The sequence below is a fragment of the Oncorhynchus masou genome, chromosome 27 (genome assembly GCF_036934945.1).
Source record: "Oncorhynchus masou masou isolate Uvic2021 chromosome 27, UVic_Omas_1.1, whole genome shotgun sequence".
Classification (NCBI taxonomy): domain Eukaryota; kingdom Metazoa; phylum Chordata; class Actinopteri; order Salmoniformes; family Salmonidae; genus Oncorhynchus; species Oncorhynchus masou.
The window spans coordinates 43,472,093-43,499,223 of NC_088238.1; the positions used below are offsets into that span (position 1 = coordinate 43,472,093).

A 27,131-nucleotide genomic window follows, 5' to 3' on the forward strand; every position below is an offset into this window, starting at 1 on the left:
AATTTCATAATTTCATCTTTGATTCTACACATAAGAATAAGACAATTCCCAACACTAGTAGAACAGTATACTAACTAGCCTAGAATCTGGCCACACTGAATATCTCTCAATTTCACTATTACTCCACCTCAGTGTAGATTCCAGGTTATGCTTGAAACAAAATTTCAAAGTAGTAAATAATCTGATTATCTTCCCTGGTCCTTTATTGGTAACACTACCCTTTATAAGGGTTTATAAGTAACGGTCATAGTTTATAACAATGAAAGATGTCCATCCTAACCTTATACAACACAGGACCATTACAGATTAAAAACAGTCTTGATAATCGTTTTTTTAACAGATGATAGAAAACAAAGTAATGTAGCCTCTTGGGTTCTGATGGACTACCACAGTTGAAATAAACTCATGCGGCATTTATAAATTATATTCTCAAGAATCAATGGGTACATTTCATTAATGTACAAGTCCAAAAATGGATGTATCTACTGCTGATTGCCCCTTTAACAGTAAGATTCATATCGGCCTACATAGGTTTTGTGTGAATAAAATATACGTCTACCTGCTAGTTTTAATTTATATTAAAATGCGTTTAAGGATAATACGAATTTGGTAAGACCATGTACGCTTTCCGTACAAACTTTTTTTTTTTTTACTAACAATTCCAACATGGCTGCGATCAGGAGTGGAGTGACTCCGGGTTGTCTAACGAGATGTTTTTTAAGACAAAGTGGAATATCAAGTGCAAGCAACCCTTCATTTACAGAGAGATGGAACCAGGTTTGACTTGTGCTCTTGAATTCGTGTGTTTGTCTGGCGTCAAGCAGTAACGGCGATTCTAAACAGCACGCCAAGCGCATGTCTGTGACTTTGACAATGTCCAGCTAACGTTAGCTAGCAAGTGAATTAACATTTGTATCAACATCTAGCTACATGCCACACACAGGAATCGGGGAATATGATTGTTCGCATGTATGCTTACATCATTGTTGATAGTTGATTGGGTCGCCTGTCTACATACACAATTTGACATGTCCAGACAGTCAATTATGACATGCTAACTAGTTAGCTGGTAGCTAAAGTTAGCTTGTTACCGGCTGAAATGGGAACGCTAACGTTGGCTTGTTACCGGCTGAAATGGGAACGCTAACGTTGGCTTGTTACCGGCTGAAATGGGAACGCTAACGTTTGCTTTCTATGAATGATACAGCCTTGTGATATGTAAACATGTATATGACAAGCAAACAATAACGTTGTGTATGAGCCTTCCTCAGCCCCCAAGTCAACATATTTCTTGAGATTTGTGATATGGTAATCATTCCGTCAGACTATTGAAACAAACCACAATACAGCTCTCATAGCTATACATATGTAACGTTCAGTCTATTGACTCTGTTGCAATTGCTGCTGCATTGTCAAAGTCAACCTATCCTGCAATGAGCCACACGGTAAAGTGGACCAGAAGGTGGTGGTGTATCTTCATCTGATTGTTGTAAACATGCGATTGTTGTTCGTGTACTGTAGTTCATTGTAGGCCATTCATGTTATTGTGTCACCCTCCTAAACAGAGGTTTCTACAGAGATCCCATCTTCACACAGTAATAGAGTGCAGGAGTCCTACAACTAGAGCTGTTCTCGGTCGACGTCACAATGGACGGTTATTATTGGTCAGCGCTGTGTCCGTCAGGCACAACAGCTCACAGGTGAGTCGGTGTCAATGTACAGCACAGTGTTGGCTTTCCCGCCTGACTACATTACAGACATTGCGTTACGTCATCCAATGGGTTTGTGTGCAACGCCATTGACTGCAGTTGGGCACCATATTGCTATATCATACGATGTAGAAAGCTGATAGGTTAAACCCTTTATTCAAGCATTGTAATATCTGGCAGGCATCTGCAATGTAGTCAGGCAGGAACAGCCAAGTAAAGTATTTTAGAACATTACACCAGAGGATGCTCTGGTTATTACACCTTGATCAATTGCCTGGAAAGTTGATACATTTGGTCAAACTCTAAGACACTTCCTCTGGGATAATAGTTTGTCCTGTCCCTTTTGGACATCCTTCCACCTGGTGTGTGAAAGAGATGATCACCACCATATAAAATAAAAGCTATGTTATATTTTCAGGTCCCAAGTGAAAGTATACCTACGGCAACTCCAGTGCTGGAAGCATCCATTGCCAGCCCTGTCGTCGTTGACCCCGCCTCTATTAACACAGAGCCAATCGCCGAGCAGGTGTTAGAGGCTGCACCAACCGCAGTGGATATTCTGCAGGGGGTGGGAGCAGAGCTGAGCCTATCAGAGCTGGGCCTGGGGAGCGCCACTCCTGTTGGCCTGGTCCAGAACCTACTGGAGTTCATGCATGTGGACATTGGGATGCCGTGGTGGGGAGCCATTGTTGTAGGTGAGGCAGCCTCATCATCAGAGCTCTCACTGTGGTTTGCCTCAGCCTGTCTAGCTTATTAAAGTTACCAGACTTCAGTCAGCTACCAGACTTCTATCTATTCTGAGTTTTCTTATGTCCATTTCTGTTTCTCTCCTACAAACACACTAAAAAACACACCCCAGGCACAGTGCTGGCTCGCATCATGGTGTTCCCGGTCATCGTGAAGGGTCAGAGGGAGGCGGCCAAGCTGAACAACGTTATGCCAGAGATGACTAAACTCACCAACAAGATGAACGAGGCCAAACAGAGTGGAAACAAGTTCGACTGTTAGTTTTCTCTCTTTCTTTCCTGCTCAACTCATTTCCATTTCATGACTCATCTGGATCATCCCTCTGCATTTATCCACTATGTAACTCCTTGTTCATGTCACATTGCAACTCAGTATCAGTTTTAGTGTGTGATGTCTCCCTCAGTTTCAAGGTAATATGTCTGTGTGTCTCCTAGTTGCTAAGGCGTACTCTGACCTGACCATGTTCCAGAAGAAACATGACGTCAACCCTCTCCGTGGCTTCCTTGTCCCTTTGGTGCAGGTAAATTACAGCGCTCTGTCTCTCTTGCTCGCGATCTCCGTCTCTCGATCTCTCTCTCTCATCTCTCTCCGTCTCTCTCTGTCGCTCTCTCTCTCTCTCTGTCGCTCTCTCTCTCTGTCGCTCTCTCTCTCTCTGTCGCTCTCTCTCTCTCTCTCTCTCTCTCTGTCTCTCTCTCTCTCTCTCTGTCTCTCTCTCTCTCTCTCTCTCTCTCTCTCTGTCGCTCTCTCTCTCTCTCTGTCGCTCTCTCTCTCTCTCTCTGTCTCTCTCTCTCTCTCTCTGTCGCTCTCTCTCTCTCTCTCTCTCTCTCTCTCTCTCTCTCTGTCGCTCTCTCTCTCTCTCTGTCTCTGTCTCTCTCTCTCTCTCTGTCGCTCTCTCTCTCTCTCTGTCGCTCTCTCTCTCTCTCTCTCTGTCGCTCTCTCTCTCTCTCTCTGTCGCTCTCTCTCTCTCTGTCGCTCTCTCTCTCTGTCGCTCTCTCTCTCTCTCTGTCGCTCTCTCTCTGTCGCTCTCTGTCGCTCTCTCTGTCGCTCTCTCTCTGTCGCTCTCTCTGTCGCTCTCTCTCTTTCTGTCGCTCTCTCTGTCGCTCTCTCTGTCGCTCTCTCTCTCTCTCTGTCGCTCTCTCTGTCGCTCTCTCGCTCTCTCTGTCGCTCTCTCGCTCTCTCTGTCGCTCTCTCTGTCGCTCTCTCGCTCTCTCTCTGTCGCTCTCTCTCTCTCTGTCGCTCTCTCTCTGTCGCTCGCTCTCTCTCTGTCGCTCGCTCTCTCTCTGTCGCTCGCTCTCTCTCTGTCGCTCGCTCTCTCTCTGTCGCTCGCTCTCTCTCTCTCCGTCTCTCTCTCTCTCTCCGTCTCGCTCTCTCTCTCCGTCTCGCTCTCTCTCTCTCCGTCTCTCTCTCCATCTCGCGTTCTCTCTCCATCTCTCCCTCTCGTTCACTCACTCCGTCTCGCGCTCTCTCTTTCTCGCCATCTCTCTCCGTCTCTCTCGCTCTCTGACTCTCTCTCTCTGACTCTCTCTCTCCCCGTCTCTCTCTCTCCCCGTCTCTCTCTCTCCCTGTCTCTCTCTCTCCCTGTCTCTCTCTCTCCCTGTCTCTCTCTCTCCCCGTCTCTCTCTCCCTGGTATCTATAGTATCTCCTCAATGTTTTATGCTTTGTCAATGTTTTTACACCTCTCTGTCACTACCCCCCCTCTCTCTCTATCTCCCTCTCCTCCTTTCCAGACTCCAGTCTTTATCTCCTTCTTCATCGCTCTCAGAAAGATGTCCTACCTCCCCGTCCCCAGTATGCAGACAGGAGGTTGCTTGTGGTTCTTAGACCTCACAGCAGCAGATCCTTTCTACATTCTCCCCATTGCTGTGACCGGGACCATGTTCGCTATACTGGAGGTATGGTAATGGTGTTGCCGCGTCTACTAGGAAAGTATTTTCTTGTGGTCAGTTGATGATTTTAGAGGCCAGCTGTATTGACCCTAAAAAATAAGCAGTCTTGATTTTAATTAATAAAATGGACAATCAAATTGACAATTTAAAAAAAATGTTTTATTGAATCACGCAAAAATATGAATAATGTTGTCACTGATAACATTGTATTTACATTGGAATAACAGTATTGAGCCTAAATAACACCTACCTGTTGTCTGTTTGCCTGTCTTCTCCTCAGCTGGGGGCAGAGTCTGGTGTGGACAACCCTAACCTGAAAGCCATGAAGACAGTGTTCAGAATCATGCCCTTCGTCATCCTCCCTCTCACCATTAACTTCCCCACGGTCAGTCTCTCGCACGCTCTCTCTCTCTCTCTCTCTCTCTCTCAGTAGCCTACACACACAGCACGGTCCCTGCTAGAGCGGCGCCTCTCTCTACCTTCTCTCCCTCGCACTTTATCTGCTCCAGTTAATAAAGTAGCTTAAAAATAGCCTTTTCTGCTGCTTCCCTCACTTGGACCGGGCCTGGATCCGACCAGGTCTTTACAGAACGGGTGTAGTTGTCTTTTGGACCGTTCGGAAGTGGGTCTCTATATTAATTATATACACTGCTCAAAAAAATAAAGGGAACACTAAACAACACAATGTAACCTCAAGTCAATCACACTTCTGTGAAATCAAACTATCCACTTAGGAAGCAACACTGATTGACAATAAATTTCACATGCTGTTGTGCAAATGGAATAGACAACGGGTGGAAATTATAGGCAATTAGCAAGACACCCCCAATAAAGGAGTGGTTCTGCAGGTGGGGACCACAGACCACTTCTCAGCTCCTATGCTTCCTGGCTGATGTTTTGGTCCTGTGTGGGTCAGTCGGTAGAGCATGGCGCTTGCAACGCCAAGCGTCGTGGGTTCGATTCCCGCTGGGACCACCCATATGTAAAATTAGTGGCCCCAGCCGACTTGTAAGTCGCTTTGGACAAAAGCGTCTGCTAAATGGGATATATTATTGGTCACTTTTGAATGCTGGCGGTGCTTTCACTCTAGTGGTAGCATGAGACTGAGTCTACAACCCACACAAGTGGCTCAGGTAGTGCAGCTCATCCAGGATGGTACATCAATGCGAGCTGTGGCAAGAAGGTTTGCTGTGTCTGTCAGCGTAGTGTCCAGAGCATGGAGGCGCTACCAGGAGACAGGCTAGTACATCAGGAGACGTGGAGGAGGCCGTAGGAGGACAACAACCCAGCAGCAGGACCTCTACCTCCACCTTTGTGCAAGGAGAAGCACTGCCAGATTCCTGCAAAATGACCTCCAGCAGGCCACACATGTGCATGTGTCTGCTCAAACGGTCAGAGGGTGGTATGAGGGCCCGACATCCACAGGTGGGGGTTGTGCTTACAGCCCAACACTGTGCAGAACGTTTGGCATTTGCCAGAAAACACCAAGATTGGCAAATTCGCCACTGGCGCCCTGTGCTCTTCACAGATGAAAGCAGGTTCACACTGAGTACGTGAAAGACGTGACAGAGTCTGGAGACGCCGTGGAGAATGTTCTGCTGCCTGCAACATCCTCCAGCATGACCGGTTTGGCGGTGAGTCAGTCATAGTGTGTAAAAAAATAAAAATATATACTGGGTCCAGGTGGAAAAGGCCCAGGGTTCAACATTTTGGACCCATGAAGGCCTGTACGCTCGCTCTCGCTCGCTCCCCCCTGTGGCAATATCATAATATTACATTACATCCTCTACAAACAATAACATGTATTTAGTAGCCCTGGATACGCTTGTTCATTTAATTGTTATTCAACCTTGATTTATCCAGGTTAGTCTCATTGGGGTCAAAAAGCAATAGGGTCAATGTGTCTGTCTGACTGAGCATCATGGAACCAGTCTTCCAATCTCACGATCCCCCCCCCCCCCCCCAATGCCATTGTTATTCAACCTTTATTTATCCAGGTTAGTCTCATTGAGGTAAAACACCAGCAGGTTCGCTGTGTTACAGGTGTGTCTGTTTGACTAAGCATCATAGCTAGTCGGGTGATCTCACAAACATGCCTCTGCTTCCACCTCTGTTTGCTTGTTGTGGTCTAGGCCAGGGGATTACTATTAAAGCACTTTATGACAGCTGCAGATGTAAAAAGGGCTTTATAAATACATTTCATTGATTTGATTGGTTGATTGACATGTTCCTCTCCTCTCTGCCTCCGTCCCCCAGGCGGTGTTTACGTACTGGATGACGTCCAACTGCTTCTCCCTGGCCCAGGTGGCCCTGCTCAAACACCCCCTGGTCAGACAGAAGCTGAGGATCCCAGAGAGGATCGAACACCCTACCTCCGCCCTGCCCCAGAACGACGGCTTCTTCGAGACCATCAAGAAGGGTGGGTGTGGTGGGACTGATGGGGGATGTGTCATCACCTGTCAAAATAGGATTCTCTTTCGTGGTTGGATTAGCTTTTTTTCCTCTCTTCTCTTTCTCCCCCTTCATTTCTTTTCTCTCACACACATTCTCTTTCCTCCCATTTTTTTAAAACATGGTCATCTGTCCCTCCTATAGGCTGGAAGAACGCTCAGCTTGCCCAGCAGTTGGAGGAGAGGGAGAGGAGGATCAAGAACCACCTGGATATTGCATCAAAAGGTAAGAACACAGGTGCCTTTTCACCACAACACCTTTCTTAGGATCAACAATGTTTACCGTTACTGTGTTTTACTCCTAAATGGAATGTTTTAACACCCTCTTTGATACATTTAGATATACGCTTTTGTTTCTCTGTGGATTTTTATTGAGCCTAATATTTTTGCTCTTCAACCAGGTCCATTGAGACAGACCTTCACTCACAACCCTCTACAGCAGTCGACACCATCCATTGCAGCAGCAACCAAGTCAGCCAAAGCAAAACAAGCATCCCCGGCAACCGGTGGTAAGAAGAGGCCATGGGAGGAGACTATTGGTTGAAGAAGAGTGACAGTTTGAAGGCCCAATGAATTATGTGTGCATATTTATTGAGTGAGAAGTGTGTGGAGGGATTGGTAGACAGGACATGGGCGCACAGGGTTTGTCATAAATGTAGTCTAAATAAAGAGCAAACTCTTCTGTTGCCTTAAAACGTCTTGTGTACATTATGACAACCTGAATTCTGATTTGAAAACAGGAAAACGTATAGTTGATTATATCCATTGGAATGACTGCAATGGAATTGTTAAGTTATATATATATATATATATATACACAATTGATCGTTCCCCGTTGTGCTGTTCTTATTTGATAGTTTTCAAGAGCTAAGAAGTTAAAGCAGATATCCAATTTTTTGACTTGAATGCTAATCATTAAAAATGTTAAATTCGCTGCCCTGTTTTGCTTGTTTACAGCGGGTCATTTCATTTTGTCGGCGGTGGTCTCGTATTGTTACATTTAGAAAATAAAGGTCGCTAACATGGCAGCTGTTCTAAAACCTGGTCGATACCTATTTTATCGCTTTGGTTACAACTACTGTCTGTATTCTACTCATCCATGGTGGGAATTTAGAAGAAGAAAAAGTCAGTCATGTAACATTTCTATCAGTAATTTATTATAAATACAGTGAAAACCTTTGACTAACCATCGACTCAACCAACCCCCCCCTTGCTTCACAAAGATCTTAAAAGCTTCAGGTGGGACAGACATTTACATAGAACACAAAAAAGTGTCTAGAGCAACCTATATTCTACTATTCTACTGTTCCAGTCCTCACTACAGGTGATGCCAAAGACGACATTTATTGTCAGCAGTGCTGTTTCAATGATGATCTACCTACCCACAAAACAAATTAACCCTCTAATTAGATTTCTTTCCTACATGTCTTCAGTATCTATTGTTATTCAATAGTGACATTTTATTAATGCCACTTCACAGGTATTAGTAGACTTATACCTCTGTGTTTATAAAGGCAGCCCCATTCTGATATTTTGCCCAATTATTGGCAAAAGAGCTGATCTGATTGGTCAAAAGACCAATTAGTGGAAACAGATCAGAATTGGGCTGCCTGTGCCTACATTGAAAGATCATAAATATCAGTATTTGAGTAAAACATGTAAGGCATAGGAATGGTTTAGTATTGATACATCAGGAGTGTGTGTGTGTGGAACATCCTCCTCAGAGGCAGCTGGAGTGTCATCCTGGCCGTAGAACGACCCCATCGTCCAATGAACATGAACATATCATGGCGATAATTGGTTGGCCAGAGATTTGGTCCAATGAATGGCTGCCGTTTTAATCAGCAGCCCATGGCTGAGGGAAATACTGGCCAGGGAGTGTTTTGTGCGTCTTCAGTGTGTTGGTTCTTATCTCTTCACTCCAACTTTTCTATGACATCCAACTCAGTCACAACAGAATAGCACACCTTCTGAATCAACAGACCAAAGTTGGCTAGAGGGAGAGAGGATGAGAGACCTATCCATCAAATACATCATCAATGTAGTGACATTAGCAATAGCATGAGAAGTGCACTTTGGTTGAAGAATGTACATAAAAAAATGTAGGCATACAAAATAATGTACTTACATAACTCATGTCATACCAAACTAGGGTTGTAAAATTCTAGTAATTTCCCCAAAGTTCCCAGGTTTTCCAGAAATCCTGGTTTAGTAGATTCCCTGGGATTTTCCAGAAACCCTGGGAATTTGGGTAAAGTCCCCAGATTTTTGCAACACTATACTAAATTCAAACATTCATCTGATTCTTACCAAAGAACCTGCGGAGCCACACGGGCCTTTTGGTGGCGGGAGTGTAGATACACAGGAAGTAAACGGGGACTCCTGATAGGGCAATGCCGATGCCAATCAGAGAGTTGATAGTGTCACTGTAGATGGGAACCACCACCAGGAACACGGTGCAGAAACAGAAGATAATCGGGAAGAACAGACTGAGCTGAGAGAGAGAGAGAGGGAGAGATGGAGAGATAGAGGGAGGGAGAGAGAGAGAGGGAGAGATAGAGAGGGAGAGATGGAGGGAGGGAGAGATAGATAGAGGGAGAGATAGATAGAGGGAGGGAGAGAGATAGAGGGAGGGAGAGAGATAGAGGGAGGGAGAGAGATAGAGGGAGAGATGGAGAGAGAGATAGATAGAGGGAGAGATAGAGGGAGAGATAGAGGGAGAGATGGAGGGAGAGAGGGAGAGAGAGAGAGGGAAAGACAGAAGAAGAGTTATGTCACAACTATCAAACAGGGTCGGGTATTGACGTCAAACAGTGAAAGAGATTCAAAACTATTGTGAATTACAGTACAAACGCTTCAGACGTTACAACACCAATGGAAGTTTGCATTTGAATATGTCTATAGGCTACAGTGTTTTGTGTGGAGCCTATTGGTGTTAAAGGTGAATGTGTGGACGATTGTGTTACCTTGAGGGGTCGGACTCTGTCTGGCTGTTTCCAGCGCAGGTACAGCTGTCCCAGGATAGACAGGCCCACAAAGAACCAGTAGCTGAAGCTGTAGTAGTTGATCAGTTTAAAGATGTCCTCCACACACAGATAGACCAGAGCCATGGCACCCTATAGCATAGAGCAACAGCACTATGTCAATATACTGTACATACAGACTATGTTTCAGAGACACTGTAGAAAGAGGGAGAGCTGAACTCTACAGGACAGACAGACAAACAGTGTGCTGAGGCAGACAGAACAACGGGTTAAAATAAAGGACTGCTGAGACAGGTAGGCAGATTTCTGGGACAGACGGAACCCGGAGGCAGACAAAACAATGGGTGAATTTTCGGTAGACGCAGAAGCAGAACGTTGACACAGAACTCGGACAAATGCAAAACTGAACAATGAAAACAAATGGAAATGTCCATTTTTCAACACAGACAGTCAGACAGACGCACCCCCCCCCCCCCACACACAAAAACACAGAGACTGGTTTTGCGGGATGACTGACGTTGAAGAGCAGTGCGGGGATGGGGGTGTAGCGGGTGACGTGGATCATGCAGAGGTAGTCTGGGAGATGGCCCTCCCTGGAGCCCACGAAGAACAGCCTGCAGGGAACACACACACACACACACACAGGGTTATCGCGTGTTGGTCAAATAAGGAGGAGAGGATCAGTGATAACAGTAACGATGATGAAGAGGAGGATGATGATGTGATAATGATAGTTAAGACGCGTATCCGTCATGTCATTCTAATTCACCTGGAGGCAGCCAGGATAGAAGCGTTGAGTCCTCCGAAGCAGGAGAGAGCCACCGCTAGAGGGATGGTCCAGTTCATCACGCCAAACACCTGGTCTGCAAACGTCTGGGGGAATAAAAACAGATCTTATACTACACCAATTCAAAACGCTTACAGTACATCCTATGACAAAGTCATTTAGGGCTTATTCAATGGGATGATACTGCGGATAGAATTGTATACATCTGACATACTGTATAGAACCGGCTTTATGTTGTGTCATGTACAGGGAATCCTATTTCGATCCGAAGTGAACTTACCACAGCCACAGCGTCACTGTCCAGGATGGCGGGAATGGGCAGCACAGTGTAGTAGGCAACATTGGTCAGGATGTAGATCACAGTGACGATGGGCATGGAGATGGCGATGGCCAGGGGCAGGTTCCTGTAGATCACACAAACAAAACACCAGGGGGAGACAGAGACACTTAGATTTTTAGAAAACAACACAGCAAGTACGAAAACATTTAGAATGGCTCGGATACATCCAGGGTTCTCCATGAGTGAACGGGTCAAGAGTTGAGTCGGAGGAGGAGTAGGGGGGAGGAGCAGAGGGAGGAGGCGGGGTGTGCTTGTCACGTAATCTGCCTGAGAACTCCTGGAAGTAGCTTGTGATCCAGTCATGTCTGTCTTGCTCCATTTCATCAGCGTTTAAGTGTGCGAATCAGAGCCAAGGGGGATCAGATAAATCCTTCCCTCAGGAGGAAGAGCCCATCGCCTTCCCCTGGATAAAACACGACTACCCATTCAGTAGGTTATCCCTTTCCATACCTCCCATCCTTTCCTCATCAAACCACTATTACTTGACATTCTCTACCAATCGCAACCACTCCATATGTTCCTACATACTCCTACCCCTCTCCTTATTACACTTGCATCCTCTCAAGTCTTCCCTCCATTCTACACCTATGCCCTCTCATCCTTCTACTCAGTGGTGTAAAGTACTTAAGTAAAAAATAGTTTACAGTACTACGTTAAGTCTTTTATGGGGTTGATCTGCACTTTACTATACTATACATATTTTATGACAACTTTCACTTCACTACATTCCTAAAGAAAATAATGTACTTCTTACTCCATACATTTTCCCTGGCTGAAAAAAGTATTAAATCAAATCAATCTTTATTTGTCACATGCGCCGTCTACAAGTGTAGACCTTACCGTGAAGTGCTTACTTACAAGCCCTTATAACCAACAGTGCAGTTCAAGAAGAGTTAAGAAAATATTTACCAAATAAACTAAAGTAAAATATAATAAAAAGTAACACAATAACATAACAACAATGAGGCTATATATATATACACATGGGGTAATTTTAATGGCTTTCATCTGACACCACCTATTATATAGGTCCTGGATTGCAGGAAGCTTGGCCCCAGTGATGCACTGGGCTGTACGCACTACCCTCTGTAGTGCCTTACGGTCAGATGCTTAGCAGTTGCCATACAGGCAGTGATGCAACTGGTCAGGATGCTCTCGATGGTGCAGCTGTAGAACTTTTTGAGGATCTGGGGACCCATGCCAAATTTTTTCAGTCTCTTGTGGGGGAAAGGGTGTTGTCGTGCCCTCTTTACGACTGTCTTGGTGTGTTTGGACCATGATAGATCGTTGATGATGTGGACACCAAGGAACTTGAAAACACTCGACCCGCTCTCCTAGAGCCCCGTTGATCTTAATGGGCCCCGTTCGTGGACTACAGGAAAAGGCAGGCCGATCAGCTTTTTTGTCCTGCTCACATTGAGGGAGAGGTTGTTGTCCTGGCACCACATTGCCAGGTCTCTGACCCCCTCCCTATAAGCTGTCTCATTGTTGTGGGTGATCAGGCCTACCACTGTTGTGTCGTCAGCAAACTTAATGATGGTGTTGGAGTCGTGTTTGGCCACGCAGTCGTGGGTGAACAGGGAGTACAGGAGAGGAATAAGTACACACCCCTGAGGGGCCCTTGTGTAGAGGATCAGCGTGGCAGATGTGTTGTTGCCTACTCTTACCACCTGGGGGCGGCCTGTCAGGAAGTCCAGGATCCCGTTGCAGAGGGAGGTGTTTAGTTCCAGGGTCCTTAGCTTAGTGATGAGCTTCGTGGGCACTATGGTGTTGAACGCTGAGCTGTAGTCAATGAACAGCATTCCCACATAGGTGTTACTTTTGTGGGAAAGGGCAGTGTGGAGTGCGATTGAGATTGCGTCATCTGTGGATCTGTTTGGGCGGTATGCTGAATTGGAGTGGGTCTAGGGTATCCGGGAGGATGCTGTTGATGCCTTTCAAAGCACTTCATGGCTACCGACGTGAGTGCTACGGGGCGGTAATCATTTAGGCAGATTACCGTCGCTTCCTTGGGCACAGGGACTATGGTGGGCTGCTTGAAACATGTAGGTATTACAGACTCAGTCAAGGAGAGGTTGAAAATGTCAGTGAGGACAATTGCCAGTTGGTCCATGCATGCTTTTGAGTACACGTCCTGGTAATCCATCTGGCCCTGTGGCTTTGTGAATGTTGACCTGTGAATGTTATCACACAGTCATCCAAAACAGCTGGTGCTCTCGTGCATGCTTCAGTGTTGCTTGCTTCGAAGCGAGCATAAAAGGCATTTAGCTGGTCTGGTAGGCTCACTGGGCAGCTCACGTCTGGGTTTCCCTGTGTAGTCCATAATAGTTTTCGAGCCCTGCCACATCCGACGAGCGTCAGAGCCGGTGTAGTAGTTCCATTTTCAATGCTTAGCAGGTCAGGAAAATGGTCCAATTCACGCACTTATCAAGAGTACATCCCTGGTCATCCCTACAGCCTCTGATCTGGCGGACTCATTTGTAAATTATGTCTGTGTGGTGTAGTGTGCCACTGGCTACCCATACATTAAAATAACAAGGACATTGTGCCTTCTGGTTTGCTTAATATGAGCAATTTGAAATGATTTTGATACTTAAGTATATTTTTTGCAATAACATTTACTTTGATACTTAAGTATATTTAAAACCAAATACCTTTAGACTTTTACTCAAGTAGTATTTTACTGGATAACTTTCACTTGAGTCATTTTCTATTAAGATATCTTTACTCAGTTGTCTACTTTTTCCACCACTGCCTTAACTCCTTCCATATATCTAAGCCTCCATTCACTATACTCTCATTGCTACCCATCCTCTACTCCTTCACTTCATTCCTTACAGAGGGTTAACCCTTTGCCCACTGGTACCTTTATCCTGCCCTCCCTCTCTCCCCCCTAACCTCTCTGGGTTTTTGATCTCCTCCGTGACGAAGTTCAGTGTGTCCCATCCGGAGTAAGAGAACAGAGCAGAGTAAAGCGCCAGAGCTATGTTTCCTGGATCCGTCGACGAGCCCTCAAACATGCCCTCAAAGTTCTGTGTCTGACCTGAGGAACACACACACACACACACACACAATTATAATACGTACATAAATACATACATTCACTGGTGCAAATGAATGCATGTCAATATAAGATATAAATATGTAAGTTATGTCAAATAAATGTATGTGAAGGAACATGTCCGAGTGTTCACAGTGTGCCTGTCTGTGTCTGTGAATGTACCATATAGTGGATGGATGGGTGAATATGTGTACGATATTAGTGATTTGTATTGAGTGGGAGACATCTTGTCACCGGTACCTTGGCTTATCTTGAACAGGCCGGTGATGATGACAGCGATGAGGGCGATGACCTTAGCATAGGTGAAGAAGTCCTGGACACGCGTCCCCCACTTCACATAGGCACAGTTCACAAAGGTCAGCAAACCTGTGGGAGAAACACAGACATTAAGACCTACGTTACTGCAGAGTGAGACAGAGAGACGGAGCACGCTCACACACACACACACACACACACACTGCATTGTGGGGCTGAGCTGCATGGGTCTGAGGTGCCTACTATAGCAACACCATTATACCTCAGTGTAGGCTTCTCTATCTACATAACGGGGTCCCTGGGAGAGTCAGAATTCCTTGTGGATGAGCAAGTCTGGACTCTGATTGGCCACTACGCTGACATGTACGTGTGTGTGTGTTCTAGTTTTAGAGTCTGCGTAGCTTGAGGAAATGAGGCTGCTGACTGCAGCAGTCCAGACAGTTGTTTTCCACAGAAGGAAAGAACAGACAGATAAAGTGCACTCCTTGAAATTATTTAAAGACCTCGACAAAACATTAGTCAAAGCACTAACATACTGACTGACTGTCTAGCTTCCTGGCTGACAGATACACACTGACTGACTGTCTAGCTTCCTGGCTGACAAATACACACTGACTGACTGTCTAGCTTCCTGGCTGACAAATACACACTGACTGACTGTCTAGCTTCCTGGCTGACAAATACACACTGACTGACTGTCTAGCTTCCTGGCTGACAAATACACACTGACTGACTGTCTAGCTTCCTGGCTGACAAATACACACTGACTGACTGTCTAGCTTCCTGGCTGACAAATACACACTGACTGACTGTCTAGCTTCCTGGCTGACAAATACACACTGACTGACTGTCTAGCTTCCTGGCTGACAAATACACACTGACTGACTTTCTAGCTTCCTGGCTGACAAATACACACTGACTGACTGTCTAGCTTCCTGGCTGACAAATACACACCGACTGACTGTCTAGCTTCCTGGCTGACAAATACACACTGACTGACTGTCTAGCTTCCTGGCTGACAAATACACACTGACTGCCTGACTGACTACCTTACTGACAAATACAGACTGGCTGCCTGACAGTCCAATCGACTTACTGACAGAAACAGACAGTTGCTAACTGTGTCCTTGTACACTGCTCCCCCAGTTTTAAGAAAACATGTTTTCCAGTTAACCTTATCTCTCGCTCTCTCTCTCTCTGTCCTTATCAGTGTTTGTTCCTTCAAGTTCATAAAGTTACATGGAGATAGATTCATAGGATGGTCTAGTCTGAATCATTACTGTTCACCCTTTCACTGATTGAATATGTATTCAATGTATCAATGTATCCATCCTTTCAAAATGGTGACATCCCAAACGTCACCCTATTCCCTATGTAGTAAACTACTTTTCATCAGTGCCGTTTTAGAGACACCCTATATATCTCACACACTACACCAGACGTGATCAATGGGATTGAGATCCAGGCTCGTCGCTGGCCATGGAAGAACACTGACATTCCTGTCTTGCAGGAAATCACGCACAATACGAGCAGTGTGGCTGGTGGCATTGTCATGCTGGAGGGTCATGTCAGGATGAGACTGCAGGAAGGGTACCACATGAGGGACGAGGATGTCTTCCCTGTAACGCACAGTGTTGAAATTGCCTGCAATGACAAGAAGCTCAGTCCGATGATGCTGTGACACACCGCCCCAGACCATGACGGACCCTCCACCTTCAAATCGTCCTGCCTCAGAGTACAGGCCTTGGTGTAACGCCGATTCCTTCGACAATGAACGTGAATCCAACCAGAAGAACACTTTTTGCCAGTCCTGTCTGGTCCAGCGACAGTGGGTTTGTGGCCATAGGCGACGCTGTTGCCAGTGATGTCTGGTGAGGACCTGCCGTACGACAGGCCTACAAACCCTCAGTCCAGCCTCTCTCAGCCTATTGCGGACAGTCTGAGCCCTGATGGAGGGATTGTGTGTTCCTGGTGTAACTCGGGCAGTTGTTGTTGCCATCCTGTACCTGTCATGTAGGTGTGATGTTCGGATGTACCGATCCTGTGCAGGTGTTGTTACACGTGGTCTGCCACTGAGAGTATGATCAGCTGTCCGTCCTGTCTCCCTGTATCGCTGTCTTAGGCGTTTCACAGTATGGACATTGCAATTTATTGCCCTGGCCACATCTGCAGTCCTCATGCCTCCTTGCAGCATGCCTAAGGCATGTTCATGCAGATGAGCAGGGACCCTGGGCATCTTTCTTTTGGTGTTTTTCCAGAGTCAGTAGAGGGGCCTCTTTAGTGTCCTAAGTTTCCATAACTGTGACCTTAATTGCCTACCGTCTGTAAACTGTTAGTGTCTTTACGGCCATTCCACAGGTGCCTGTTCATTAATTGTTTATGGTTCATTGAACAAGCACCCTTTACAATGAAGATCTGTGAAGTTATTTAGATTTTTACTAATTATCTTTGAAAGAGAGGGTCCAGACAAAGAAGGTTCATAATAGCGCCCTGCGGTTTTCCTAGTGTTGTTACGCTGTCAGTGTCCTAATTTTAACCATAAATATACACATACAGGCCAATGTACATCATTGACCATAACTCCCATAACCACTGGGGAACCATAACACCGTCTCGTGCTTCCTCCCCCAAACGAGGTATGGAGAGACATGAAGGTATAGACCAAATCAGTCTTCTATAAAAAGGAGGTCTTCTTAGCTTTCCTGCAGTCAAGTTACCAAATTGCCTTCTAGTGGCGTCATGGGTGGAATGTTATATTTTTCATAATTAATAAACATTGTTTTTAAAAACCTGCAGAAAATCCAGTGTTTCTATGTCAAATGGTTTTGTTATACACTATACAGTGGCTTGCGAAAGTATTCAACCCCCTTGGCATTTTTCCTATTTTGTTGCCTTACAACCTGGAATTAAAATGTATTTTTTTGTGGGGGGAGGGAGGGGGTGGGGGTTGTATGTATCTCTTGATTTACACAACATGCGAAATATAACCCGAAACAAACAAGAAATAAAACAAGAAAACTGAAAACTTGAGCGTGCACAACTATTCACTCCCCCAAAGTCAATACTTTGTAGATCAACCTTGTGCAACAATTACAGCTGCAAGTCTCTTGGGGTATGTCTCTATAAGCTTGGCACATCTAGCCACTGGGATTTTTGCCCATTCTTCAAGGCAAAACTGCCCCAGCTCCTTCAATTTGGATGGGTTTTGATGGTGTACAGCAATCTTAAGTCATACCACAGATTCTCAATTGGATTGAGGTCTGGGCTTTGACTAGGTCATTCCAAGACATTGAAATGTTTCCCCTTAAATCACTCAAGTGTTGCTTTAGCAGTATGCTTAGGGTCATTGTCCTGCTGGAAGGTGAACCTCCGTCCCGGTCTCAAATCTCTGGAAGATTGAAAAAGGTTTCACTCAAGAAGCTCCCCGTATTTAGCGCCATCCATCATTCCTTCAATTCTGACCAGTTTCCCAGTCCCTGCCGATGAAAAACATCCCCACTGCATGATGCTGCCACCACCATGCTTCACTGGGGGGGATGGTATTCTCGGGGTGATGAGAGGTGTTGGGTTTGCGCCAGACATAGCGTTTTCCTTGATGGCCAAAAAGCTCTGACCAGAGTACCTTTTTCCATATGTTTGGGGAGTCTCTCACATGCCTTTTGGCGAACACCAAACATGTTCGCTTATTTTATTCTTTAAGCAATGGCTTTTTTTCGAGCCACTCAGCTCTGTGGAGTGTATGGCTTAAAGTGGTCCTATGGACAGATACTCCAATCTCCGCTGTGGAGCTTTGCAGCTCCTTCAGGGTTATCTTTGGTCTCTTTTTTGCTTCTCTGATTAATACCGTCCTTGCCTGGTCTGTGAGTTTTGGTGGGTGGCCCTCTCTTGGCAGGTTTGTTGTGGTGCCATATTATTTCCATTTTTTAAATAATGGATTTAATGGTGCTCCGTGGGATGTTCAAAGTTTGATTAAAAAATATATAACCCAACCCTGATCTGTTCTCCACAACTTTGTCTCTGACCTGTTTGGAGATCTCCATGGTCTTCATAATGCCGCTTGCTTGGTGGTGCCCCTTGCTTAGTGGTGTTGTAGGCTCTGGGGCCTTTCAGAACAGGTGTATATATACTGAGATCGTGTGACAGATCATGTGACACTTAAATAAAGTCAACCTGTGTGCAATCTAACTAATTATGTGACTTCTGAAGGTAATTGGTTGCACCAAATCTTAGTTCGGGGCTTCATAGCAAAGGGGGTGAATACATATGCACTAACCACTTTTCAGTTATAAATATTTTTTAAACAAGTAATTTTTTCATTTCACTTCACCAATTTGAACTATTTTGTGTATGTCCATTACATGAAATCCAAATAAAAATCTGTTTAAATTACAGGTTGTAATGCAACAAAATAAGTAGAATAGTTTTGCAAGGCACTGTATATACAAAAGTATGTGGACACCCCTTCAAATTAGTGGATTTGGCTATTTCAGCAACACCTGTTGCTGAAAGGTGTGTAACATCGAGCACACAGATATGCAATCTCCATAGACAAACATCGGCAGTAGAATGGCCTTACTGAAGAGCTCAGTGACTTTCAACGTGGCACCGTCATAGGATGCTACCTTTCCAACAAGTCATTTCTGCAAATTCCTGCTCTGCTCGAGCTGCCCCATGCAACTGTAATTGCTGTTTTTGGGAAGTGAAGTGGTAGGCCACAGATGTTCACAGAATGGGATGATGAGTGCTGAAGCGCGTAGCCCGTAAAAATCGTCGGTCCTCGGTTGCAACACTCACTTTCCAAACCTTCTCTGGAAGCATCGTCAGCACAATAAATGTTCGTCGGGAGATTCGCAGTGGAAACGCGTTCTCTGGAATGACGAATCACTCTTTATTATGTGGCAGTCGTCCGACGGACAAATCTGGATTTGGCGGATGACTGGAGAACGCTACCTGCCCCAATGCATAGTGCCAACTGTAAAGTTTGGTGGAGGAGGAATAACGGTCTGGGGCTGTTTTTCATGGTTCTGGCTGGGCCTTTTAGTTCCAGTGAAGGGAAATCTTAATGGTACAGCAGACAATGACATTGTAGACAATTCTGTGCTTCCAACTTTGTGGCAACAGTTTGGGGAAGGACCTTTCCTGTTTTATCATGACAATGCCCCTGTGCACAATGTGAGTTCCATACAGAAATGGTTCGTCGAGATCGGTGTGGAAAAACTCGACTGGTCTGCACAGAGCCCTATTATGCAGACTGCGAGCCAGGACTAACAACATCAGTGCCCGACCTCACTAATGCTCTTGTGGCTGAATGGAAGCAAGTCCCTGCTGCAATCTTCCAACATCAAGTGGACAGCCTTCCATGAAGAGTGGAGGCTGTTATATCAGCAAAGGGGGAGACCAACTCCATATTAATGTCCATGATTTTGGAATGAGATGTTTGACAAGCAGGTGTCCACATTTTGGTCATGTAGTGTATTTCAGTCTTGTGTGATGTATATAAAGTGCAATACGCAAAACTCTATATCTGACATGGTACAGGTGTCTTCTTTTTAAGCCCATAACCATGTATGTGAGGTGTATACTTTTGTTTCAAAGTAGATTTGTTTAAGACTACCAAGAAACACTGTATGTGACCCTGATTTAGCCCACTGCAGTAAAAGGTTAAACATAACATATCACACCACCCAGACCGGTCCAGACAGAGACAGTGAGTGATCTGGACTAACAGATGACTGACAGAGCGTAGCTGGCCACACAGATGTCCAAGGCGTGGTTGTATTGACAGTGAAAGGCTAGAAGGGTGGGAGGGGGTAGATCAGGTTGGTCCTGTTGGATAGTCTAGATCTGGACCAGATGTGAGGGGAGGGTTAGTTGGTTAGGGTTGGGCCCTAACCCAGACGACGTTGGGCCAATTGTGCGCAGCCCGATGGGACTCCCAATCCCGGCCGTGATACAGCCTGAAATTGAACCAGGTACTATACCTCTTGCACTGAGATGCAGTGCCTTAGACCGCTGCGCCACTCGGGAGCCAACATCAATCTGTTCCAGTAGTCTGTCTTATACGTAACCTACTAATGTCTGTCAAACTCACAAGAATAATATGACTGTGAGTGGTTGTGCTGAGGTCCAGTTTTCTACTCATCAGCTAGAACAATATCCATGTCTCAACACTCCCACTCTGCTCTCTACATATTACCTTACTAATCTCTATTCATCCTCGTCTCCCTTGGTGTATAAATTTATCAATTTACAGTACACTGTTGTCATGGGTTACGGGCTATGCTTGCAGTTTTATCTGGTCAGGTCATGTGATAAGACAAGTCACACAGACATTTTAAAATAGTTGAGTGGATTCTCCTTTCCCCTATCTTCGGTCTTTTAGACAGGAAGCACGTGTTGTAGTCTTGTCTCTGTCCTCCCCTCGCTCTTCCTCTTTCAACCTCTAGTGTTCCCTTCGGTTGCTGAGGTGCTTGAACGTGGGTATGCCGTCATTTACTTTCTCTTCCCCTTTCCCACAAAGAGAGGCGCATAAACCCATATATCCACGTGTAGCACAAACGGGACTGTGAACGCACACACAGTCTGTATGCAAAGTCCTTGCCAATACTATGGTTGGGGCCAGACTTTTTCCTGATAATTTCCAGTGGTTAGGAAAAACCCAGGGCCCAAGCTACAGTAGAGACAGTGGAACAGTACTGCACCAACACACCAACAAGAACACCCCCTACACAATGACTATAACATACTCACATATACAGGCCGCTGCCAGCATGCGGTTGGCCAGGTAGGGGGCTATGCAGGTGGGGAAGACGGGCTGCACCATGTAGTTAGAGAAGGTGATGGCTATGACCGCCTGGCTGGTGGGCTCTATGATCAACAGGGAAGTCCACAGCCTGATGAAGGCCAGGAACCCTCCGAAGGCCTCCAGGATGTAAGCATAACTGGCCCCTGACTTGGTGATGGTGGTCCCCAGCTCGGCATAACACAAGGCCCCGAACACAGAGAAGATACCGCCGATGGTCCACACTACCAGCGACAGCCCATAGGAGGCGCTGTAGATTAACACACCTTTAGGCGAGACGAAGATGCCCGAGCCAATCATGTTGCCCACGATGAGACACACGCCGTTCAGGAGAGAGATCTCCTTCTTCAGCTTCATGGAATCGTTCGCCCCCAGAGTCGCCCGACTTGAGCGATGGCGACCTGCCGTTGGTGACGTGTGCTTGCGTGGGGGCGGGGCTGTAGGATGCCATTGTGGTGGAGTGGAGGTTGGAGATGGGATGTGGGGAAGAGAGCAACAGTGATTGGACCAGGTGGCTGTCAATCAGTCAGTTGGTGGAGAGGATTGGTTATAAGAGCTTAGGTAAAGTTGTTTTCCAGCTATGAGGGTCCCTCTGACATCTGTGGAAAAAAGAGATATACAAGAGAGTGTTTGGGTGTTGCCGTGGAAACCAAGCTGTCATCAAATGGAACCTTCAGTTCTTTTTCTTTTTTTGTACATAAATGTTTGTTTGTGATACCTTGGTAACTAACTGAATACAATTCACAAACACAAATGTTAACAGACACACACACACGCTGTTGGTTATCGGATAGGGTTTCACAGATGGCAATTTGAGAGCCATTAGGGGTTTTAGTAAATGACCTTTTAAGCTTAAGTGTATTGACAGAGTGAGAGAGAGAGGCACACAGGCCTGACAACACTATAACGCTCATTACCGGCTGTCACTGACTGCCAATGTGATATTTTTAGTCTGAACTGTAACTATTCTACAGTGACATACACCAAGCTTTACTAGGAGTCAACAGCATGCTGACCCGAAGCGTCATGTTTTGCAAAGTTCATTACCTTCAGCAGCATGTGTGGAGTTTGAATGACTAGACACATGCTGTGTTAATGCATCTTAGTGCATCAGCTCCAGTATATCACACATGCTCAGTCAGGACAGACAGCAAATGAACAAAACAACACACACATCACACTGCTCTGTGTGAGAGAGGGGCCAGGGCCGGGCAGGGGTCCTGGGCTAGCTACAATTTTATCACACACACACACATACTGCTCTGTGTGAGAGAGGGGACAGGGCCGGGCAGGGGTCCTGGGCTAGCTACAGTTTTATCACACACACACACATACTGCTCTGTGTGAGAGAGGGGCCAGGGCCGGGCAGGGGTCCTGGGCTAGCTACAGTTTTATCACACACACACATACTGCTCTGTGTGAGAGAGGGGACAGGGCCGGGCAGGGGTCCTGGGCTAGCTACAGTTTTATCACACACACACATACTGCTCTGTGTGAGAGAGGGGACAGGGCCGGGCAGGGGTCCTGGGCTAGCTACAGTTTTATCACACACACACACATACTGCTCTGTGTGAGAGAGGGGACAGGGCCGGGCAGGGGTCCTGGGCTAGCTACAGTTTTATAACACACACATACTGCTCTGTGTGAGAGAGGGGCCAGGGCCGGGCAGGGGTCCTGGGCTAGCTACAGTTTTATCACACACACATACTGCTCTGTGTGAGAGAGGGGCCAGGGCCGGGCAGGGATCCTGGGCTAGCTACAGTTTTATCACACACACACATACTGCTCTGTGTGAGAGAGGGGCCAGGGCCGGGCAGGGGTCCTGGGCTAGCTACAGTTTTATCACACACACACACACATACTGCTCTGTGTGAGAGAGGGGACAGGGCCGGGCAGGGGTCCTGGGCTAGCTACAGTTTTATCACACACACATACTGCTCTGTGTGAGAGAGGGGCCAGGGCCGGGCAGGGGTCCTGGGCTAGCTACAGTTTTATCACACACACATACATACTGCTCTGTGTGAGAGAGGGGCCAGGGCAAGGGCCACCAGCTACTTAATGGCTATTTCTGGTACAAGATAAGTTGTTTTTGGGGATCCCTGAAGGGTAGGGGAGGGAGATGATTGAAAAACATATGAATAGACCACGGAACTGTGTCGTAGTGAACAATAATGCTGATTGGACTGGATGAACAGTACTTGGCCTGTAGAGCAAGACAGGGGATGATAAAACAACACAGAATTAGACCAGAACACAATTAGGCCAGAGGCAAACAGTAACAGGAGACTGGTAGAGACAAAGAGAGCAATGAAGTAGATAGACATATTGACCAATTGATAGAAAAAGAACACGTACCATCAGAAGAACAACATTTTTTGGAGAAAACAGGTGGGAGTGAATGAGTGTGTGTGAGAGAGAATCAGAGTCAATCCATAGAGCTGTGTGGCTCTGGAGAAAATCAATTCCAGTACAAAACAACAGGTCAATGACAGGCAGTCATATCATATAACAGGGACAGAGCATCGTCCTCCTGACACAGGAAGTAAAAACAGGTCTGATCACATGAATCCACCTTACATCATAGAACGCCAGGAAAAGAGAGCTCAAATGAATTCAGTATAAGATGTAGGTTACGCAGTCTGTGGTGGGGTTGAGACGGGGTGGGGGAGAAGGGGAGAGATGGCGAAGTAGTGCAGCTCGATAGACAGCCCTGGCATGTGAGTTCAGTTGAAAAGAAAGAGTGATTGGGGGAGGACAGGAGATAGCCTAGTCTCAGCGCGTGATTACAAAGGCAGGGCAGAAGGGCAGGAGACGTTCACAAGTAGAGGCCCTGGAAGTGAGGTGCAAAGTCCAAGCAGGCACTGATAAGTAGTCTACTCAAAGAGATATACCACTCAAGGTTGTCCTACCTGAAATATATGCTCTCGCTCTCTCTCTGATCTCCTCTCTCGCTCTCTCTCTGATCTGATCTCTCTCGCTCACTGTCTGATCTGATCTCTCTCGCTCACCCTCTGATCTGATCTCTCTCGCTCACTCTCTGATCTGATCTCTCTCACTCTCTGATCTGATCTCTCTCGCTCACTCTCTGATCTCCTCTCTCGCTCACTCACTCTCTCAAAGCTAGAAATAAACTATTCAGTATGACAAGTTAGCGGAAATCATTCGGCCAACTCAGAGACTTATTCGTTGCAAAGCTGCAGAGTTGACACCACCCATTTTTATTGATGAACGTTAGCTACATAGGAATGCCATTAGAAGTTCATATGTAATGTAACGATAGCTCCTGGAAAAAAACACGTGTTAAACAGATAGTAAAATGTACAATTACAGTCAAACTACATACTCTGTATTTGAAATATACAATATATATGTAAAAACCCTGCATTGCTACTGTAGATTAGTTAGGTTACATGCCAATTAATTCAGGGGTTTTACCTTTTCCAGGTGGCTATAGTTGAACTTGGCTTCCTTTCCTTGGGTGTCCTCTTGCTCTTCTTCTCGAAAGCCTATGTGGCAGCTTTTTATACCACGTTCATTTCATCCCACATTGTTTTACTCACTATTGTAACAAAGTGATCAAAATATATCTGTGCGCTCTCGACTGATGCCCTTCCCTATCTGTCCGTCACGCCGCGTCCTCTGCTCTGACTTGGCTTCAGCCAACCTGCTCGCCCTCCTACCGGAGTCTGAAGGTACACAGTTGATCAGCTGATGAACTGTGTACCTGTTTTCTGTCCCAGATGCTACCAAGGAGACAGGGAAAAGAAGAGGAGTGAGATGGAGGATAATGCCCCTGTGTTCTGATAATGGGTTTCACTGTCAAATGTATTGTTTCCCATCAAATTGATGAATAATGCAGTAACAGGCCTGATCATGTTTACTCGGCTATTCAAACGTGTAACCGGTGTGAACTGGCTGGTTTAGCGGTGCGCGCTAGTAGCATTTTAGAGGGACCCTGGTTGAAGCCCAGGTTGGGGCGAGGAAAGGAACGGAAGCAATACTGTAACACAAGTTAACGCATACTTTCTGATGTGGCAATTAAAGTCAACATGACCATTTAATTCTTGTTTTAGCCTACCTGTTGATGGTGATGCTTGTTTTAGTTTTGGGCTATTATGTTAGGCAATGATGTTGTTGATGTTTCTTTGCTCGCCATCGTCAATAATCTGGCACAGTAGAAAGCAGCGTGGGAATCAAATGAATGATGAATCACTCTAAGAAATGATTCAAGTACGATTCAAAGGATGTCGAGGACTCGAAGCCACTTAGAATTTTTCTTTACTATCCTAACTTATTGTATATGCCATGTGATCATATTTGAAACCAGTATATTATTGTTGAATCAAATAGTTAACTATCTTGATTTAATGATGAAGACACGTGAGGAACTATCTGCATTGAATCATTGTAATTGATAAGGGAGCCCAAAATTGGTTACACAGCTCCGTCTTCTGGTCATAATTTGCTACACACCTCCAATTCCTCAACGTTGACAAATGAACGGTTTGAGAATTAAAGATTAAGATAATTCTGTTTTTCCAATTACTGAAATTTGACTTCTGCTTTTAACCCAAACCCTCTGAAAGACACCTACATACACATATAGGTTTTGGAGAGGGTGCCCGACGATCTGTTGTTGTGGGGGGGTTGCGTGCCTTGCTCAAGGGCACAACGGTAGGTAATGGTATCTACGATTTGATACCAGCAACACTCCAGTTGCCAGCTCACTTCCTGACAGATTTTTTCCATCAGACCCGGGATTCAAACTGGCAATCTTCCAGTTGCTAGCTTGCCTCTAAAACATCATTAGACTTATTGTGGTATCTCTGCTTTTGTGTTGAGTCAGTGTTCATGATTGGCAGAACTTTGAACTTTGTTCTGCATGTAGTTAGATATTTAAATAATTAACATTAGTTTTGGAACATTATTTTGAAACTTCATCTGAAGTGATTCATGATCGTTGACAGTGGTGTAAAGTACTTAAGTAAACAATACTTTAAAGAACTACTTATGTAGTTTATTTGGGTATCTGTACTTGACTATTTATAATTTTGACAACTTTTTATTTTACTTCACTACATTCCTAAAGAAAATAATGTACTTTTTACTCCATACATTTTACTTGACACCCAAAAGTACTTGTTACATTTTGAATGCTTAGCAGGACAGGAAAATAGTCCAATTCACGCACTTATCAAGATAACATGTGGTCATCCCTACTGCCTCTGATCTGGCGGACTCACTAAACACAAATGCATAATTTGTAAAGCGTTGGATTGTGCCCCTGACTATCCATACAAGACAATGGTGCTGTCTGCTTTGCTTAATATAAGGAATTTGAAATCATTTATACTTTTAGTTTTGATACTTAAGTATATTTTAGCAATTACGTGTACTTTTAATACTTCAGTATATTTAGAACCAAATACATTTAGACTGTTCTCAAGTAGTATTTTACTGGGTGACTTTTACTTGAGTAACTTTCTATTAAGGTATCTATACTTTTACACAAGTATGAAAATTGGGCACTTTTTCCACCACTGATCATTGATGATACATCGATTAAAGGCAGATATTAGCTGTCCATAAACATTAATAAAGCATTCTCAACTGATCAATATCTATAGGTAGCCTATGTCATCAAAAGTTGATCAAGTAACCCCTCCACACTTGTGTGACACCTCCACACGTTTCCTCTCAAACCCAACCACCATCCCTGCATCCCTTTCCAACTCTGCTTGTTTGATTGAGACATGTCTCTGTCTCATTCCCAACGCATGTGGACAAACTTCTCACACATGGCTTCTTTTCAGCCCTTTGTCTCTTTCCCCTTTCTGCTCCCAAATTCCTCTCCTTGGTTACCGGTTGTCATGGTTTTAGGAGCCCCAGCTAGTGGGAAGGGTGGTTGGAGGATTAAGGCGGCCATTTTGGAGACAGCTGGCCCAGGTCTCTGTGTGTGCTGCCCCCTGTCCCGCTCACTGTCGCTTGGGGAGGGGGGGCTATCATTGTGTAAGGATTAAAGCTTCCTATGTGTCAGACTATTACACTGGGAGGGGGAGGACAGAGAGAGAGGGAAAATGAAAGAGAAAATGAAAGAGGGTGAGTATGA

General features: G+C 45.4%; 2 protein-coding genes across 2 annotated transcripts; one reads left to right on the forward strand and one right to left on the reverse strand.

Moving 5' to 3' along the window:
- The first annotated feature begins 69 nt into the window (after positions 1–69).
- Positions 70–7,727, forward strand: oxa1l (OXA1L mitochondrial inner membrane protein). Its single transcript, XM_064940395.1, has 10 exons — positions 70–777; positions 1,566–1,700; positions 2,128–2,404; positions 2,569–2,712; positions 2,891–2,976; positions 4,185–4,349; positions 4,624–4,728; positions 6,600–6,762; positions 6,939–7,019; positions 7,195–7,727. Exons 1-10 carry the CDS (start codon positions 667–669, stop codon positions 7,335–7,337), a joined length of 1,410 nt encoding a protein of 469 aa, XP_064796467.1. The 5' UTR covers positions 70–666; the 3' UTR covers positions 7,338–7,727.
- Positions 7,728–7,928: 201 nt separating this feature from the next.
- Positions 7,929–25,211, reverse strand: LOC135516245 (Y+L amino acid transporter 2-like). Its single transcript, XM_064940394.1, is given in 12 exon segments — positions 7,929–8,786; positions 9,104–9,287; positions 9,760–9,909; positions 10,295–10,391; positions 10,547–10,650; positions 10,845–10,968; positions 13,803–13,947; positions 14,206–14,331; positions 20,971–21,388; positions 21,390–21,621; positions 24,458–24,765; positions 25,101–25,211. Coding segments are annotated over 10 exon segments (1,509 nt in total). The 5' UTR covers positions 21,474–21,621; positions 24,458–24,765; positions 25,101–25,211; the 3' UTR covers positions 7,929–8,709.
- Between the last annotated feature and the right edge of the window lie 1,920 nt (positions 25,212–27,131).

Excerpts from the sequence above, each read along its gene's own strand:
- oxa1l (XM_064940395.1), top strand. The coding sequence starts at position 667 with ATGGCTGCGATCAGGAGTGGAGTGACTCCGGGTTGTCTAACGAGATGT. Across the intron at positions 2,405-2,568 it reads GTGGGGAGCCATTGTTGTAG|GCACAGTGCTGGCTCGCATC; the intron begins GTGAGGCAGCCT and ends AACACACCCCAG. Across the intron at positions 2,977-4,184 it reads TCCTTGTCCCTTTGGTGCAG|ACTCCAGTCTTTATCTCCTT; the intron begins GTAAATTACAGC and ends CCTCCTTTCCAG.